Raw genomic sequence first — 16526 nt, 5'->3', positions numbered from 1 at the left:
GTGTGTGCATGTGTGCGTGTGTGTGCACAGGTGCGTGTGTGTACGTGAAGCTGTGTGGTGTACAATTAAACCAGGTTAAAGTATCCTGAGGTCCTTGTATTGTTCAGAGGGAGGGTCAAAATACGAACTAATAGTAGACTAAAATAAGTGGAATATACATGTTATAACTTGTAGGGTAACCTTTAATAAAGGTATAGGACTAGCATATACAGCTCCCAAACTAACAGGAAAAAGCAGTTAAAAAAAATCAATCCAAAAGAAGGCAAGAAGAGAAAAAGAAAACAGAAAAAGCAGGATAATAGCACAAAAAAATGTATATATAAATTAAGAAAGCTGTAACAGAAATCGTTAGTTAAAGACGTAAACACATTTTTTTCAACTTTCATTAAACTGATCTCCTATAAATCACAGTATTACGTGTTGGTCCAAACCTCTTTCTGTTTTTTCATTCACTTTAATAAATATTTAAAATGTCTATTATACTGTAGGTCCTACAGGAGTCAAGAAAGTAGACCGGGTTCCTGCCTTTATGGACCTTATTACCGTTGAATGGGTAAGAGAAAAGTTAATTATATCATACAACTGTCAGAATTGCTGCGACGTCAATAAATTGTGTTTACCTCACCATCACGCACGCCTGTGTTCCTAAATCTTACTCAGTTATTTTTAAGTACTCAAGGGGAAAGAAGTTAGGACTTTGCTACACAACAAGCTAGCAGAACGGTAAATCAATACGTACCAGATGTTACTGTACTTAGTCTGATCTGCAGTTAGTAGTCTGTCTTGAAAGCTGGTTACTAATTCTGGAGCAGTCCATCGCAGAGGGAAAATTTTTTTATCATGTGTTTCAATATAATCCTCCTGTTTTGTTAGAAAGCATACAGAATTTTAAATTCTATCACGCTTTTTAGTGAACTCAATGATTTAACACTAGGTCATTCTCGGAAAACACATACCAAACCCAAAAGACATGTCAGAAAAACAAATGGGCATGAAGAGAGATTTTCTGGGCAGCAGGTGGGTGAGGTTTTCTCTGAAGCCTCCTGGGCTTCGTGAGCTGCTCTCTGAGCCATGAACACTTGCTCAGTCGGCCTTCCTGGAAAAGGAAGGTACGCCACGTCTGATGCGCAGAACACAGACTCTGAGCAAAACACCTTTTAAAATACGCTGGGCCTTATGCCCCGAGTAGGGCAGCAGTGCCTGCAGTTAATAAGAGCACAGGCTGGGCTCTAAGTCCACACTCAACCGTGTACAGCTAGCTACCAGACTCTGGACAGGCAACAAACATGCGAAGCCTTTCTCTTTATCTGTAAAACGAGGATGATACAATACCCACCTCCCTCGATGGTGAGGATTCACACAGATACTGCGGGCAACTACGTCCTGCTGCCTGGTGCGCAGCAAGGGCTCAAGACGCTAGAGCTACTATGCAGACAAATAACCGACTCCTACCCGCATGATGTAGTTCAGTTACACAGCACTATGAAAACACGACCCCTGTGGTCCTCACAAGAGCCCCTGGAAGACACCGGAGCCAGAGCAGTCACATTCTGTGCCCCAGATCATGTTACCTCATTCAGCTGGGCTCCAAAAAAACACGAAAACCTAACCGGTCTCTTATTTTGTTTCGGGATATTTTTATGGCTGAGTTTAAAAAATCTAAATTCCAAGCTTACTATAATTTGAGCCAGAATTTTGCTGGAGAAAGACTGATATGACATGTACAGTGTATTTTATTACACAGGTGGTAAAGATTATTGCCCATGTGTTCACCCTAAAATGTATTATGCACCGTCAAGCTACATTAATTACACTGCATAAAAGTCTTATTTTTAAACAAAGCCTTTGGAAAGCTTTCACAAAACCTCAGCACAGAGCCACCAATGTAGAAACACCACACAAGCCAACGCTTCTGTTAAAACGACTAGAACAAACCACTTTCCAAAAAAGGCAACATAACCAAGATTCTTACCCCTCTTCCAAAACCAGGGTGGCATTCTGTGATATGACCACCTCATGACTATGAAATTAAATCAGCTTCAGGAGAGAATCTTTAAACCTTGGCTTACCTTGTACCTGCTGAATCCTATTCCATAATCTCCCACTTTCACATTCAGGTCCGAGGTAAGAAAACAGTTCCGCAAGGCTAAGTCACTGAAAACAGGGAGAGTGAAGTGAACACAAGGACAAGGGGATCTGCAAGCAGGACGATGTCACCCCAAACTGCTGTGAACAGGGCTTTCTCTATGAAGCAGAGTGGTGTGTTGAGAGCGTGCTCTAGCTCCCTGCTCGGCAGGGAATCTGCTTCTCCCTCTGACCCTCCCCCTCTCACGCTGTCTCTCTCTCCCAAATAAATAAAAATCTTTTTAAAAAGAAAATTCTTGGGGCGCCTGGGTGGCACAGCGGTTAAGCGCGTCTGCCTTCGGCTCAGGGCGTGGTCCCGGCGTTCTGGGATCGAGCCCCACATCGGGCTCCTCTGCTGTGAGCCTGCTTCTTCCTCTCCCACTCCCCCTGCTTGTGTTCCCTCTCTCGCTGGCTGTCTCTATCTCTGTCAAATAAATAAATAAAATCTTAAAAAAAAAAAAAAAAAGAATGCACTTGTCTTACAGTTTTACATTTATTCACTCTATTTTGCAAGAATTCTCAGAAACAAATTCTGCTGTAACTAATCTCTATTCCCCCCAGTAAAAAGTAACACTCCGATCTTATGTAGCACATGGCTTCCTTAGATCAGTAAAGTGGCTGAAAGTGGAGGGAAACAGCAGACAATGAAGTCCACAGAAGCCAGCAACCAGGAGCTGGGTCTTCGAAGGGATGACTGAATACAGCCAACATCTTCAGCTGGTGCCATGAGCAGAAGGTAAGACAAAGAGGACTTCAGTATTAAACGTAGAGTCCAGGTCCAGTTGGTTACTTTGGGTGAAACGGTTCCAGCAGCGCCGGGAGCGGAGCCATGGGGAAGCGCAGGGGGTCGCCACGCTTCCTTCAGAGCAGAACGTGCTGTGCTGTGCACGCAGCGGTGTAAACAGAGGCTTAGAAAGAGGGGAACCTGATCTTAACAGGCATTCGAGTAAGAACTGGACTCGTAAGAAGTAAATCTGTTTTGCAAATGTTAACATACATTATGCAAATTAGCTCTTGCTGCCTATTTAAATACTATTGTTTCTACGGTCTCTTCTCACATACTGGGTATCACTTACAAGCACAGCCTCATTTTAAAACAATTTCACAATAGGAAACGCCCTTAATATCGACTTTTCTGAATTAGTTCAGACTTCACATTTTTTCCTATTGCACATAATTCATAAATCCTTACCTGTTCTACATTTTTAAAAAAACATTAAATTTTAAAAATAGATGTTAAATCTAAACTCAGTTGTGAATAAAACACAAATGACTGCTTTTCATAACATTTACTGTTTAGAAATAGAAAGAGAATTTCCTTATCTTTTGAAGACAACAAAATGTGAAACGGAGCTACCCACCATCGGTCGGAATAAGGCTGCTCCAGCTGGGGCTTAGGGAGCTTTGTGTCTCTCTCTCGAATCACCTGATTGAGAACATCTAAGTTGGAAAGGTTGGAATAAGGCTGAGCAGCATTATCAAAAAGCTCCCAAAGCGTCACACCCAGAGACCTGTGGAAAAAAGAAAAGTTATTTCTTCTTCCCTTTAGATGTCAAATTTTTCAGCACCAACATTTTTATCTGTACACTCTTTAGTGACTTTACGAACAAGGCGTGTACTGAAAAGGTTATTTAAGATAGCTCTTAAATGTGATTTTTTAAAAAGGGGGCATTTTCAAGAAAATGAGGACAAGCACGCCTCCTCATACTTACATACTTACTACTGAGTACTCTACATAGTTTTGGCCAACGCAAAAAAAAAAAAAAATTAAACAGATAATGGGCACAGAGAGGAGCTAATGCAACCATCAACTTCAAAACTCAAGAAATTATTTGAAAGGTCGTTAGAACTATTTCAGAGTTCAGCTAAACGGTGAGATAACAAGATAAATATCCTGAGGTAGACCAAAAAAAAAAAATCCCATTCACAATAGCAGTAAACACCAGCGGCATCTCAGAGAAACCTTTATCTAAACTAGTAATGTCTTCTTTGGTGATCCACATATTTCCTAACAGTGTGGGTTTGCTTGCTATTATGAAGGGACTTCTAGCCATCATTCTGCCACCTATTTGTGTGTCTGCCACCTGCCGAGCCTCTCCATGCCTCCAGGTATGCGGCTGTTACCACAGGCAGGAGGGAACTGCCCCTTCCTGGCACCCATCCCATTCTCTCAGGCCAAGTGCTCTGTCGCCATGGAGATGGGCACTTACTCTCCACCTGCTCTGTGCCGTCTCTAGGTTTCTACCCCATGAGCCTCTGGTTGTGTCGCAGCATCTCCTAGTCACTGCAATGGCTCCCAAACCTGGCCGACCACCTGTGTCTTCTGGGAATACCCAGGTATTTAGGACCCACCCCCAAGGACTCTCAGTTGGTAGATGCAGGTGTGGCCTAGGAAACCGTACTTAAAGTTCCCTAGTGCTTCTGATATCCAGCCAGGTTTGGGTATCGATGGTTGACATGACTTGGATCGATACGTCCAGAATGCCTGTCTGAATCATAAACTGTACTGAATAAATAGGTCTATCATTTAACACTGTATAGTGTAACTTATGAGTTGATTTTGCTATGCTAACTTCACAAGTCAGTGAACAAAATCAGCATATTCAGTATCTAAGTTGAGAAACCACTTCTATCAGAGAAAATAAATGGATCCAAATTTCACAACTCAATTCAAGATATAAAACACTTCCTTTCCCTGGCACAGACTTGCCAGAGGCAGAGGGCCTTTCTGGATACAAAAGAAGTTTAAGACACTATCGACGACTTCAGGGAGTTTACGATTTAACTGAGGAAAATGAGAAATTCACATGAAACACTAAAGACCACAGAGATAGTATATAATTAATGGCAAAACGAGTGTTATCGCTACCATGCTTGGTGTGATCTTGGGCATATAACTACCGTGTCAATTTCTCCAAATCCCTGATTTAACTCCCTTTCCCTCCCCCAACAGGCCTAGTCCCAAACCAAACCCCCCTCCAGCCCCCAACCCACCCTGTTCTTCAGAGAACATGAAGCATGGGCTTTCTCAACTCCTCACTCCACCAATTCTAGCATCTCTGCGCATCTCCTACTCATCTCCTCAGGCCACAGAGAAAGATAAGCTGAGTCTCCTCCTCAAGGTGTGTCCCTGCCCCGGAGCTCTCTACTCGACCTTGTGCGGTGTCCTCCAGGATAACCGCCACCAATCCCTGCCGCTGACCCCTATTCAGTTCTCTACCTGCACCCACTCTTGCATCCTTGAGTACCACTGGCTTCTCCCTTCTGGGAAGAAAAGCATCCTGTAGTTCTTATCCTCTCTTCCAAGAAGTCTCTAAGAGAGGGCCCTCTTGTTCACCCCTGGTACAGGGCAGCGTGGCCCCTGCCTTGGGCTGCAGTTGGCACTACTGTCGGCCCTACCACCAGAGACTTCTCAAAGTGGTGGGCTCTGTCTCTGGGAACACAGGCTAAGCTTTCAGGTTCAACGCCCTCCTAGGAACAGGCAATATATGGATGAAGCATACAAAGCATCTTTTTAAAGGCACCAAAGATGGGCTAACAGGGAACTGTCAGGAAAAAACTCTAGAACTTGAAGTACTAAGGAGAACACCAAAACCACCTTTGAGCTGGTGCCTTTGCTGAAGCACAGAACTTGGGATTTTGTGGTCTTGGTTTATAAGGCAATGCGGGTGCTGGTAAATAGTCCAAAGCCCTGGGCCTGCCCAAGCTAAGGGGAATCACAGACAGACCTCCTCACAGTGAGATTAAACCTGCCCCTGCCTCCCTCCAGGAGCACGAAAGGCAAGCTCACTCAGCAATGAGGTGCTGTGAGTTAGTGTACATGCGTACGAATGTGTGAGAATGTGTGTACGTGTGTAAGGGGGGGGGTCGGTCCCTAACAAGCTGTAACCACAGAGCTGGCCCTTGATTGTATTTGCAGCCCAAATTCACATCACCTTAGTGTTCAAAAAAAAACGTGGCTGAATAAGTAAAGCTCCCCTGGTATCCGACACAAGCAAGTAAGTGTGGATCCTCTCTGGAGGAATGCTCCCCAGTTCTAGGTTTCCAAGATCCTTACCCCCAGGAAACAAGGCACCATCAAGAACCAGCAAGATCAGATCCCCCAAGACTTCAACTACCGGAATTATCTGATGCAGATCACAATCCCATTGTTTTAAAAACAGTGGGACGTGTTTTCAAAAACCAAATAGAGTTCCTAAAACTGAAAAGTCAATAGCTGAACTATATAAAACTTAATTGAGAGATTTAACAGAAGAACAGACACAGCTGAAAAGAGAATTTTTAAAAAGAGAAAGAATTAGTGGCTGGAGCACAGGTCTCAAAATTATCTAGAGTGTGGCCCAGAGAGTCAAAGAGATAGGCTATATAAAGGCGAGAGGAAGAGACAGAAGGCAGAGCAGGAAGGCATAATACACATCTAAACGGACTTTCCAAAAGAGAGAAATGGAGCAGAGGCAGTATTTGAAGGGTAGAGCTGAGAACAACGCCCAACCTATAGATCTGAAAAGCCAAATAAATCCCAAGCAGAAAAACATAAGAAATCCACACCCATACACATCATGTGAAACTACAAAAAACAAAGAGAAGAGTTTAAAAGCAGCCAGAGAGAAAAGGTCACATTACCTTCAAAGAGGTTAGGTAGACTTACGGCTGACTTCTCAATAGCAACAATGGAAGCCAGAAGACAGTAGAATGATCTCTTCAATATGCTGAGAGAAAGTAACTGTCACCAAGTAAAAATATATTTCAAAAATGAGGACAAAATAAAGGTATGTTCAGACCTACAAAAAACTGAGAGTCTGTTACCGGCAGGCCCTCACTATAGGAAATTCTGAAGGACATACTTCAGACAAAGGGAGAATGATCCCAGATGGAATGTCTGAGATTTAATAAAAATAAAAAAAAAAAAAAAAGGAGAAAAAAAAAAAGAATGAAGAGCAAAGTGATTTAATTACGTGGATAAACCTAAACAAAAAAAGTGCTAAAAAACCAATAATAATGCCTTGTGAGGATAAAAGAAAAAAAAAACCAATAATAAGATATAGCTGTGTGTGTGCATGTGTGCGTGTGTGTGCACAGGTGCGTGTGTGTACGTGAAGCTGTGTGGTGTACAATTAAACCAGGTTAAAGTATCCTGAGGTCCTTGTATTGTTCAGAGGGAGGGTCAAAATACGAACTAATAGTAGACTAAAATAAGTGGAATATACATGTTATAACTTGTAGGGTAACCTTTAATAAAGGTATAGGACTAGCATATACAGCTCCCAAACTAACAGGAAAAAGCAGTTAAAAAAAATCAATCCAAAAGAAGGCAAGAAGAGAAAAAGAAAACAGAAAAAGCAGGATAATAGCACAAAAAAATGTATATATAAATTAAGAAAGCTGTAACAGAAATCGTTAGTTAAAGACGTAAACACATTTTTTTCAACTTTCATTAAACTGATCTCCTATAAATCACAGTATTACGTGTTGGTCCAAACCTCTTTCTGTTTTTTCATTCACTTTAATAAATATTTAAAATGTCTATTATACTGTAGGTCCTACAGGAGTCAAGAAAGTAGACCGGGTTCCTGCCTTTATGGACCTTATTACCGTTGAATGGGTAAGAGAAAAGTTAATTATATCATACAACTGTCAGAATTGCTGCGACGTCAATAAATTGTGTTTACCTCACCATCACGCACGCCTGTGTTCCTAAATCTTACTCAGTTATTTTTAAGTACTCAAGGGGAAAGAAGTTAGGACTTTGCTACACAACAAGCTAGCAGAATGGTAAATCAATACGTACCAGATGTTACTGTACTTAGTCTGATCTGCAGTTAGTAGTCTGTCTTGAAAGCTGGTTACTAATTCTGGAGCAGTCCATCGCAGAGGGAAAATTTTTTTATCATGTGTTTCAATATAATCCTCCTGTTTTGTTAGAAAGCATACAGAATTTTAAATTCTATCACGCTTTTTAGTGAACTCAATGATTTAACACTAGGTCATTCTCGGAAAACACATACCAAACCCAAAAGACATGTCAGAAAAACAAATGGGCATGAAGAGAGATTTTCTGGGCAGCAGGTGGGTGAGGTTTTCTCTGAAGCCTCCTGGGCTTCGTGAGCTGCTCTCTGAGCCATGAACACTTGCTCAGTCGGCCTTCCTGGAAAAGGAAGGTACGCCACGTCTGATGCGCAGAACACAGACTCTGAGCAAAACACCTTTTAAAATACGCTGGGCCTTATGCCCCGAGTAGGGCAGCAGTGCCTGCAGTTAATAAGAGCACAGGCTGGGCTCTAAGTCCACACTCAACCGTGTACAGCTAGCTACCAGACTCTGGACAGGCAACAAACATGCGAAGCCTTTCTCTTTATCTGTAAAACGAGGATGATACAATACCCACCTCCCTCGATGGTGAGGATTCACACAGATACTGCGGGCAACTACGTCCTGCTGCCTGGTGCGCAGCAAGGGCTCAAGACGCTAGAGCTACTATGCAGACAAATAACCGACTCCTACCCGCATGATGTAGTTCAGTTACACAGCACTATGAAAACACGACCCCTGTGGTCCTCACAAGAGCCCCTGGAAGACACCGGAGCCAGAGCAGTCACATTCTGTGCCCCAGATCATGTTACCTCATTCAGCTGGGCTCCAAAAAAACACGAAAACCTAACCGGTCTCTTATTTTGTTTCGGGATATTTTTATGGCTGAGTTTAAAAAATCTAAATTCCAAGCTTACTATAATTTGAGCCAGAATTTTGCTGGAGAAAGACTGATATGACATGTACAGTGTATTTTATTACACAGGTGGTAAAGATTATTGCCCATGTGTTCACCCTAAAATGTATTATGCACCGTCAAGCTACATTAATTACACTGCATAAAAGTCTTATTTTTAAACAAAGCCTTTGGAAAGCTGTCACAAAACCTCAGCACAGAGCCACCAATGTAGAAACACCACACAAGCCAACGCTTCTGTTAAAACGACTAGAACAAACCACTTTCCAAAAAAGGCAACATAACCAAGATTCTTACCCCTCTTCCAAAACCAGGGTGGCATTCTGTGATATGACCACCTCATGACTATGAAATTAAATCAGCTTCAGGAGAGAATCTTTAAACCTTGGCTTACCTTGTACCTGCTGAATCCTATTCCATAATCTCCCACTTTCACATTCAGGTCCGAGGTAAGAAAACAGTTCCGCAAGGCTAAGTCACTGAAAACAGGGAGAGTGAAGTGAACACAAGGACAAGGGGATCTGCAAGCAGGACGATGTCACCCCAAACTGCTGTGAACAGGGCTTTCTCTATGAAGCAGAGTGGTGTGTTGAGAGCGTGCTCTAGCTCCCTGCTCGGCAGGGAATCTGCTTCTCCCTCTGACCCTCCCCCTCTCACGCTGTCTCTCTCTCCCAAATAAATAAAAATCTTTTTAAAAAGAAAATTCTTGGGGCGCCTGGGTGGCACAGCGGTTAAGCGCGTCTGCCTTCGGCTCAGGGCGTGGTCCCGGCGTTCTGGGATCGAGCCCCACATCGGGCTCCTCTGCTGTGAGCCTGCTTCTTCCTCTCCCACTCCCCCTGCTTGTGTTCCCTCTCTCACTGGCTATCTCTAGCTCTGTCAAATAAATAAATAAAATCTTTAAAAAAAGAAAATTCTTTTTAATTAGTTAAAGATTTTATTTGAGAGAGAGAGACAGAGATAGTGAGAGAAAGCACAGGAGGGGAGCACAGGGAGATGCAGGCTCCCCACTTAGCAGGGAGCCTGACACAGGACGGGATCCCAGGACCCTGGGATCTGACCTGAGCCGAAAGCAGACGCTTAAAGAAGGCAGACGCTTACGACTGAGCCACCCAGGTGCCCCTAAAATTCTTTTTTAATGGAAATGGAAAAAGGATTGTGTATCATATGCTTCATTACTAAAATCCATGGAGATGATCAGATTTTTTCTTACAGTAGTAACTGCTACGGCGGGGAACCTGGGTGGCTCAGTTGGTTCAATGTCTGACTTGTGATCAGCTCCTGGGCTGTGAGACTGGGCCCAGCATGGGGCTCCGCACTCAGCAGGGAGTCTGCCTGAGAGTCTCTCCCTCTGCCCCTGCCCCGTGCTCACTCGCGCTCTGTAATGAATAAACAAATCGTAAAAAAAAAAAAAAAAAACACGAGTAACTGCTAAGGTTAAATACCGACCATATCTATACCTGCTGCTGCATCCATAGCAGATTTATGGCTCATTTCCTACTGTTTTAAAAGTGACCAAGAGGGGCACCTGGGGGGCTCAGTCAGTTAAGTATCTGCCTTCGGCTCAGGTCATGAGCTCAGGGTCCCTGGATAGAGCCCTGCATTGGGCTCCCTGCTGAGGGAGTTTTTCCCTCTCCCTCTGCCCCTCTGCCCCTCTGCCCTGCTTGTGCTCTCTTCTCTCTTTCTATTTCAAGTAAATAAATAAAATCTTTAAAAAAAAAACAATGCTAGGTGAAATAAGTCAAGCAGAGAAAGACAATTATCATGATTTCTCTCATCTATGGAACATAACTAGGAAGATCGGTAGGAGAAGAAAGGGATAAAGAAAGGGGGGTAATCAGAAGGGGGAATGAAGCATGAGAGACTATGGACTCTGAGAAACAAACTGAGGGCTTCAGAGGGGAGGGGGTGGGGAATGGGATAGACCAGTGATGGGCAGTAAGGAGGGCACGTATCGCATGGTGCACTGGGTGTTATACGCAACTAATGAATCATCGAACTTTACATCAAAAACCAGGGATGTATGGTGACTAACATAATATAATAAAAAAAATTATTATAAAAAAAACAACAATGACCAAGAATTTTAAAACACTATGAGCTAAAGTGTCTGAATAATTTTTTTACAGTAACTTGTATTACTTGAGTAACTGTCTAGTGGTAGTCTATTTATTATAAGTAAAGATGAATAAAATTAAAACTTCAAGTACCCAAAACTAATCTACATTAAAAATATTAATTTTTTAACTTCTGTTTCAAAGACATGTGAGTGTTACAAGGAGGCCCTTTCCAAATTACTTTGCTTTCTTGCAAACCCCACCTCTCCACAGGGAGGTAAAGAGCACATTTTCAGGACTTACTGAAAACAATTTACATAGTTTATTTAAGAACAGGTTAATTCTCAAAAATACATACGCTGAAAAGTAAAAACTACTTTTCCTGAAAGAACCTTCCATATAGACAACAGAGTAAATACTTTGGATTTTGGTATAAGCCCCTTTTTATCTCTCAATCTTTTTATCTTTTTGATCATCCATTGGCATAGGAATTAAAAAGTCCACTAAATTAAAGGAGAAAAGCACACCCAATTTATACTTTCAAATCATAAAGTTATCAAAAACTTTCTCCAGTCCGAAACTCAAAATGTTTGCCTTTATATGACTTCAGAAGACAAAAGCTTAAACTAATGATTAAATTCTTAATTTTCAAAGATACTAACTTCCGAAGCTGAGGCTGATGATGGCAGCAGCTAAGGGTGACGTAACTCAGTGACCGTAACTAAGATTTATAAAGCACTTACTCTACGCTGGGCATTTCTCTAAGCTCTATACACGTACTGCCTCATTTAATCTTCACAAGGAACCTTGGAAGTGGATACTCTTATCTTCCCCTTTACAGATGAAGACACAGGCAGAGAATCAAAGTAACTTTGCCAGGGCTGCAAAGCCAGCTCTAAGACGCCGTCCCCCCAGGAACTGTCAGCGACAACGCACCAGCAATCAGAGCACTGTCCTGGGTGTATGGCTGGTCCCGATGAACATGTGCCCATCTAGACGGCCAGCTGGTTCTATTCAATCGTCTCTACACTGTTTACTAATGGTAATTTTCACGGTGCTCCCCTCAGAAGCCTCAGGCCTGTGGTGTCCGGGAGCAAGAGAGAAACTTACAATCTTAAGAAGAAAATCGGTCTTTTTTGGAATGAAGGGAGGCAAGAGGGAGGAAGAAGCAATATACCCTCTGCGGGCAGAAAAATGCTTTCCATCAGGCGACACTGTCCACTAGACAAGACAGTGCCGTGGGTTCTGCCAACTGAGGCTCTGTCACCGAGCCCCACTGATGGGCGTTTCCAGAGTCTCTAGAAACAGATCCTTCCTAACCTTCCCCACATCCATCTCCTAAGAGCAGAATTAAATGCTGGGTGCCAGCATTCCAACAGGGCCCTGCGTGTGTCCCTTGCAGGCGGGCAGGGGCCTCAGCACTTGGCGTCTTCCCCGCAGGCCATCTGAGCACCAACCCCTGGGCAACAACTGGGCTGCCCTGCTCCCTCCGCCTCCTCCCTCTCCTTCCACATGTTCAGTGCAGGTCTTTAGACACATCAAATATGAAGGATACGGAAAAGATGAAAAGTCACATAAGTAAAAGGCCTTTGGCTTTCACTGTAAAAGGCATACTAAAACTCTTCCACAATCCAACAGATACTCTCAGGGGAAGGAGGATGCTTCTCTTCACCTGAAATCTGAAGTAATGAGGACCAAAACCAGGATCGGACTGGAGGAGCGTCTTCTTAACTTAGCCCCTACCTCCACCCAACGCATGCGAGCGCCACACCCAGCACAGAGGGGAAGCGACAAAGGCGATGTGGGAACTCATCCTGGCTCCACGACTTAGGAGCCGCGTGACTTGGGGCAAGTCATGTAACATATCAGAGCCTCAGCTTACTCACAAACCAACAGGGATGCGCTGTTAAGAGCTAACTCACAAGGTTTTGTAAGGATAAAATAAAGCAATACATGAAATGTTCTCAAAATGTTAAGGTGCTATCCGGTTCCAAGATAATGATATAATTCAAGTCAAAATTGGTAAAAGCAAATATTCTCTGAAGCCCAACACACAAAGCTAGAGAAGAGAAAAACACAGAGGCGTTAACAACACAGGTAATTCTTGACGTCAATGGCTGCTTTTGGTCAGGAAACACAAACACCCAGTATATTCTTCCTTCAAGTTGAAAAACAGGTCTAGCGGTGAGGCTGCCAAATGATCCAGCTCTGACAGTCTCTGGCTTCGTCCCCTCGTCCCCTCGTCCAGCAGCAAGGCTGCCGCCTCCGGCAGTCAGTGACATGGTACAGGACTCGGCTGCGTGGGCGGGGCAAGCAGACGTGGGAAGTGGGGATCCACAGATCTGAAGAGTTCCCCATCCTGACTCACAAGGAAGCATCACTACTTGTTCTCAGCTCAGCCAGAGCTGGAGTGAACCCGGCCCCAGAAGGACTGCTCGGCTGGAAACAGCTCAGTGAGGCTGGAGCCATTTTCAAAGTCACCCACACCTCTATTCACGTTACTTACGCCTTCCCAAGCCAGCTGAATTCCTGATAAACAGAGGTGCACATGGAAAGGAAAACAACCGAAACTTACTGCTGAATATTCTTCCAGGGCGTGGCATACATTATCTTAAGTCCTCTTGACAACAGCACTTCAGGATAAAGATTATCCCCATTTCAAAGAAGAAACAGGTTCAGAAAGATTAAGTAATGTGGCTTATCTTGGTACAGCTGACGAGAGGTGAATTAACAACCTGAACCCCTAATTCTTCCTTTGCTGACCAGACTGCTCTGCCTTTGGCAGTCATGGAAATTTAAAAAAAATCCTTAAGTATTGATGAAACTGCCACTTAGCACCACTCAAAGCAGTAGAAGCTCAAGACGAAAGCCAGAGGAGTCTGATACGGCACAAAGGACACAGTTCTGAAAGCTTTTGCCCCGATTTATTAGGTCAGTCCTTGCTAGCTGAACAAGACTACATTTACTGAGGAACCTGCTAGGCTCCAGGCGTACAGAAGACACTTGTACTGTGAAATTCTGGATAGACGCCGAGGAGAAGGTCTGTGGCTGGAATGTGGGCCACCACTGCTGGCCTGGGTTTTGAGAAACGGTGGTAACATGGGGACAAGCCTTCGGTTCTGTTTTCTCCAGGACCGGGCCAGAGCTGACGCTGAGCCGGACAGTCAGGATTCTATGGGTCTCGACCTCTGGTTATGGCTTATCTCCTCCCTGTACAAGATTACAAGACTGGACAAAACACATAAGGCGGCAGTTTTCAGGTACTGGACAGTCAACAGCCCAGGTTCTAATCCTGAAGAGAAACAAATACCAGAGGGGAGCTCCCCATGTGCTCCAGGGCTCTGTTTAGGGTCACTTGACAAACCGCAGCAGTGAGACACGGAGCCCAGAGAGCAGGAGCCTCCCTGGATGGCGGCAACAGAGGCTGCCAAAGAGGCTGAACTGCAGGGCGAGGCAGAAGGAGAGGAAGGAGGAGGCTCAGAGAGCGAGCAAGCACCCCAGAAATATGCACGGGGTCCCTCTGAGTCTTGTCTGCGGCCGCCTCCTGAGCGGCACACGTGTGCACCTGGAAGAGAACGAGGCTGACAGACACTCACAGAGCTGGGAAGACTGGTCAGAGTGGAGACTTCCCTCAACAGCCTGGTGACACCCTTCAAAGTCCTTAAGAAGAAGGCTACTCTAACATACGGCAAGGGATACCGTAGGCCTGTCGTAAAGGCGTCCCCACCAGGATGGAGCTGAGCTGCCTTCCGGGACGCAACTGCACTCTTCAGAGGGGTAGTGCTCACGCTGGGCGTGCACTGGAAACACTCGGGAGGCGAGTGAAAACGCAGTGGGGCCGGTAGTACCCCTCAGACAACCCCCGCAATCCAAGCCCGGCCTAGAAGGCTGCATCGGATCAGGGTCAGGGAAGGCCGGCGTGGTTACCAAGTGACAAACCAGCTGGCTTCAGAGCACGGCCAGCACTATGCCACGGATCCCAGAACATTCATTTTCCCATAAGGCCTAGCGTCATCTAGAAAACTGGAACATTAAGTACTTTACTCACCCCCGATGATTTTAAGTTGAGGGCTAGGGTCCCAAGGCCAAGCGGCCCTCCACCCGAAGACGCCCACTTTCATTTTCCCCGTGCTTTGTACACGCACGCAGCCTGCGGCGAGCCTTCCTTCCACAGACACAGCACAGCCAGCCCAAGCCTAGCGCTCTGTCCTCCCGCGTCCGCTCACGTACACGTGCAAGCTTTTGCATTAACTGGGTTACAGGAATACTAGGCTTCTTCTGAGGCCTCTTTTTTTTTTTTTGAATTAAAAAAATGTGGTTTTTTTTAAACTATCTTCCTCCCCCAGCTCCACCCATTCCAGGTAATATGTATTAACAAACTGGTGAGTATAATCTTTCTGTATTTTTCCATACACATAGCGTACACACAAGATAATACGGACAAGGGGAAGAGGGAGCGTTTGCTTTCTGTGACATGCCAACCTCTCTACATCTTTATTTCTTACTCGACAACATCACAATGTGGGAATCCCTCTGGGTCAACTAGACCAGCAGCTCCACATCTTTCTCTACGATAGCCGTGTGGTAGCCCACAGTGCAGATGGCCTGAAACTGGTTCTCGTTCCCCCCATGAGTTTACTTTGTCGTGTTTATTTTCTTCACCGCCGCCTCAAATGACACTACGACAAATCATTCCACTCCACGTCCTTAAGTTTCAGTGCCTCTCTGTCCTATGGAAGTAAGTCTAGCAACGGGAGTGTGTATTTTTAATTATACAGCTACTGCCCCAATAGCTCTCCAAAAATTGGTATGATTTATATGCAATTCAGGACAGAAACTTCCCCACATCCTTACTAGCAACAGAAGCTCTGAGGTTCCGTGCCTCTAACCCGCACGTCCCTAACTACTGAATGGGATCACCTTCCCGTCTGCTGGCCCGTCTGCCTCTGCCCATCGTCTGGGGCTCCTCGTCCTCTCGCCAATCCGTAGGCGCCTGTTGTGTGTCGTGAGCAGTCGCCCTTGGCTGCTCCTTGTGTTGGCAACTACATCTTCCCAAGTCTGCTGTCCACCGACTTTGTTGTGGTGTTTGTTGCTATGCAAAATATTTAATTTTTATAGAACGGTCGACCTTTCATGTAATAGCCACCCTTTATTGTACAACTCCTGGGTTTATCTCAGGAAAGGAGGGCCTTTCTAGTTAGGAGGCCTCGCTTATCGCTGGGTAACACAAACAGCCTTCCAGAATTTTGCCAATATCACATTTATTTCTTGTATCTTGATTTTTACATACAGGATGGTGCAGGCGTCCAATAATTTCCCAGATGGGTGGGTAACTATGCTCACATTTAACAGAGAAGCTATCTCTTCCCCGCTGATAGGAGTTTCACTTTTGCCATAGACTCACTTGCTCTACGTACTGTCTACTCTCTACCCATCTGTTTCTCCGTCAAAACCATACTGATCTCTATGACAGTGGCTTGCTGTGAGTTCTGGTACCTCATAAAGCAAGCCTCCCTCTCTGCCCCAACTGACTTCTTTTTCATACTCTACTGGCTCTTCTAGACACTTATTTTTCCACATGAAGCTAAACATAATTTTTACCTGCCCCCCCATCCTGTGAGGGT

At 44.5% G+C, this 16526-nt stretch overlaps 1 protein-coding gene across 1 annotated transcript in view; it reads right to left on the bottom strand.

The window, feature by feature from the left end:
• The window catches only part of LMTK2 (lemur tyrosine kinase 2), an 88796-nt gene that overhangs the window by 16257 nt on the left and 56013 nt on the right, over nucleotides 1–16526 (bottom strand). The window contains exons 8-10 of the mRNA XM_034669801.1: nucleotides 9243–9327; nucleotides 7913–8034; nucleotides 3486–3635 (exon numbers count right to left, since the gene is read on the bottom strand). Coding sequence (XP_034525692.1) covers nucleotides 3486–3635; nucleotides 7913–8034; nucleotides 9243–9327 — 357 coding nt within the window. The remainder of the gene's footprint in view (nucleotides 1–3485; nucleotides 3636–7912; nucleotides 8035–9242; nucleotides 9328–16526) is intronic.

Source organism: Ailuropoda melanoleuca, chromosome 10 (genome assembly GCF_002007445.2).
Source record: "Ailuropoda melanoleuca isolate Jingjing chromosome 10, ASM200744v2, whole genome shotgun sequence".
Taxonomy (NCBI): domain Eukaryota; kingdom Metazoa; phylum Chordata; class Mammalia; order Carnivora; family Ursidae; genus Ailuropoda; species Ailuropoda melanoleuca.
Note: the sequence above shows the minus strand (reverse complement) of the source record. Positions and strands in the feature narration are given on the sequence as shown.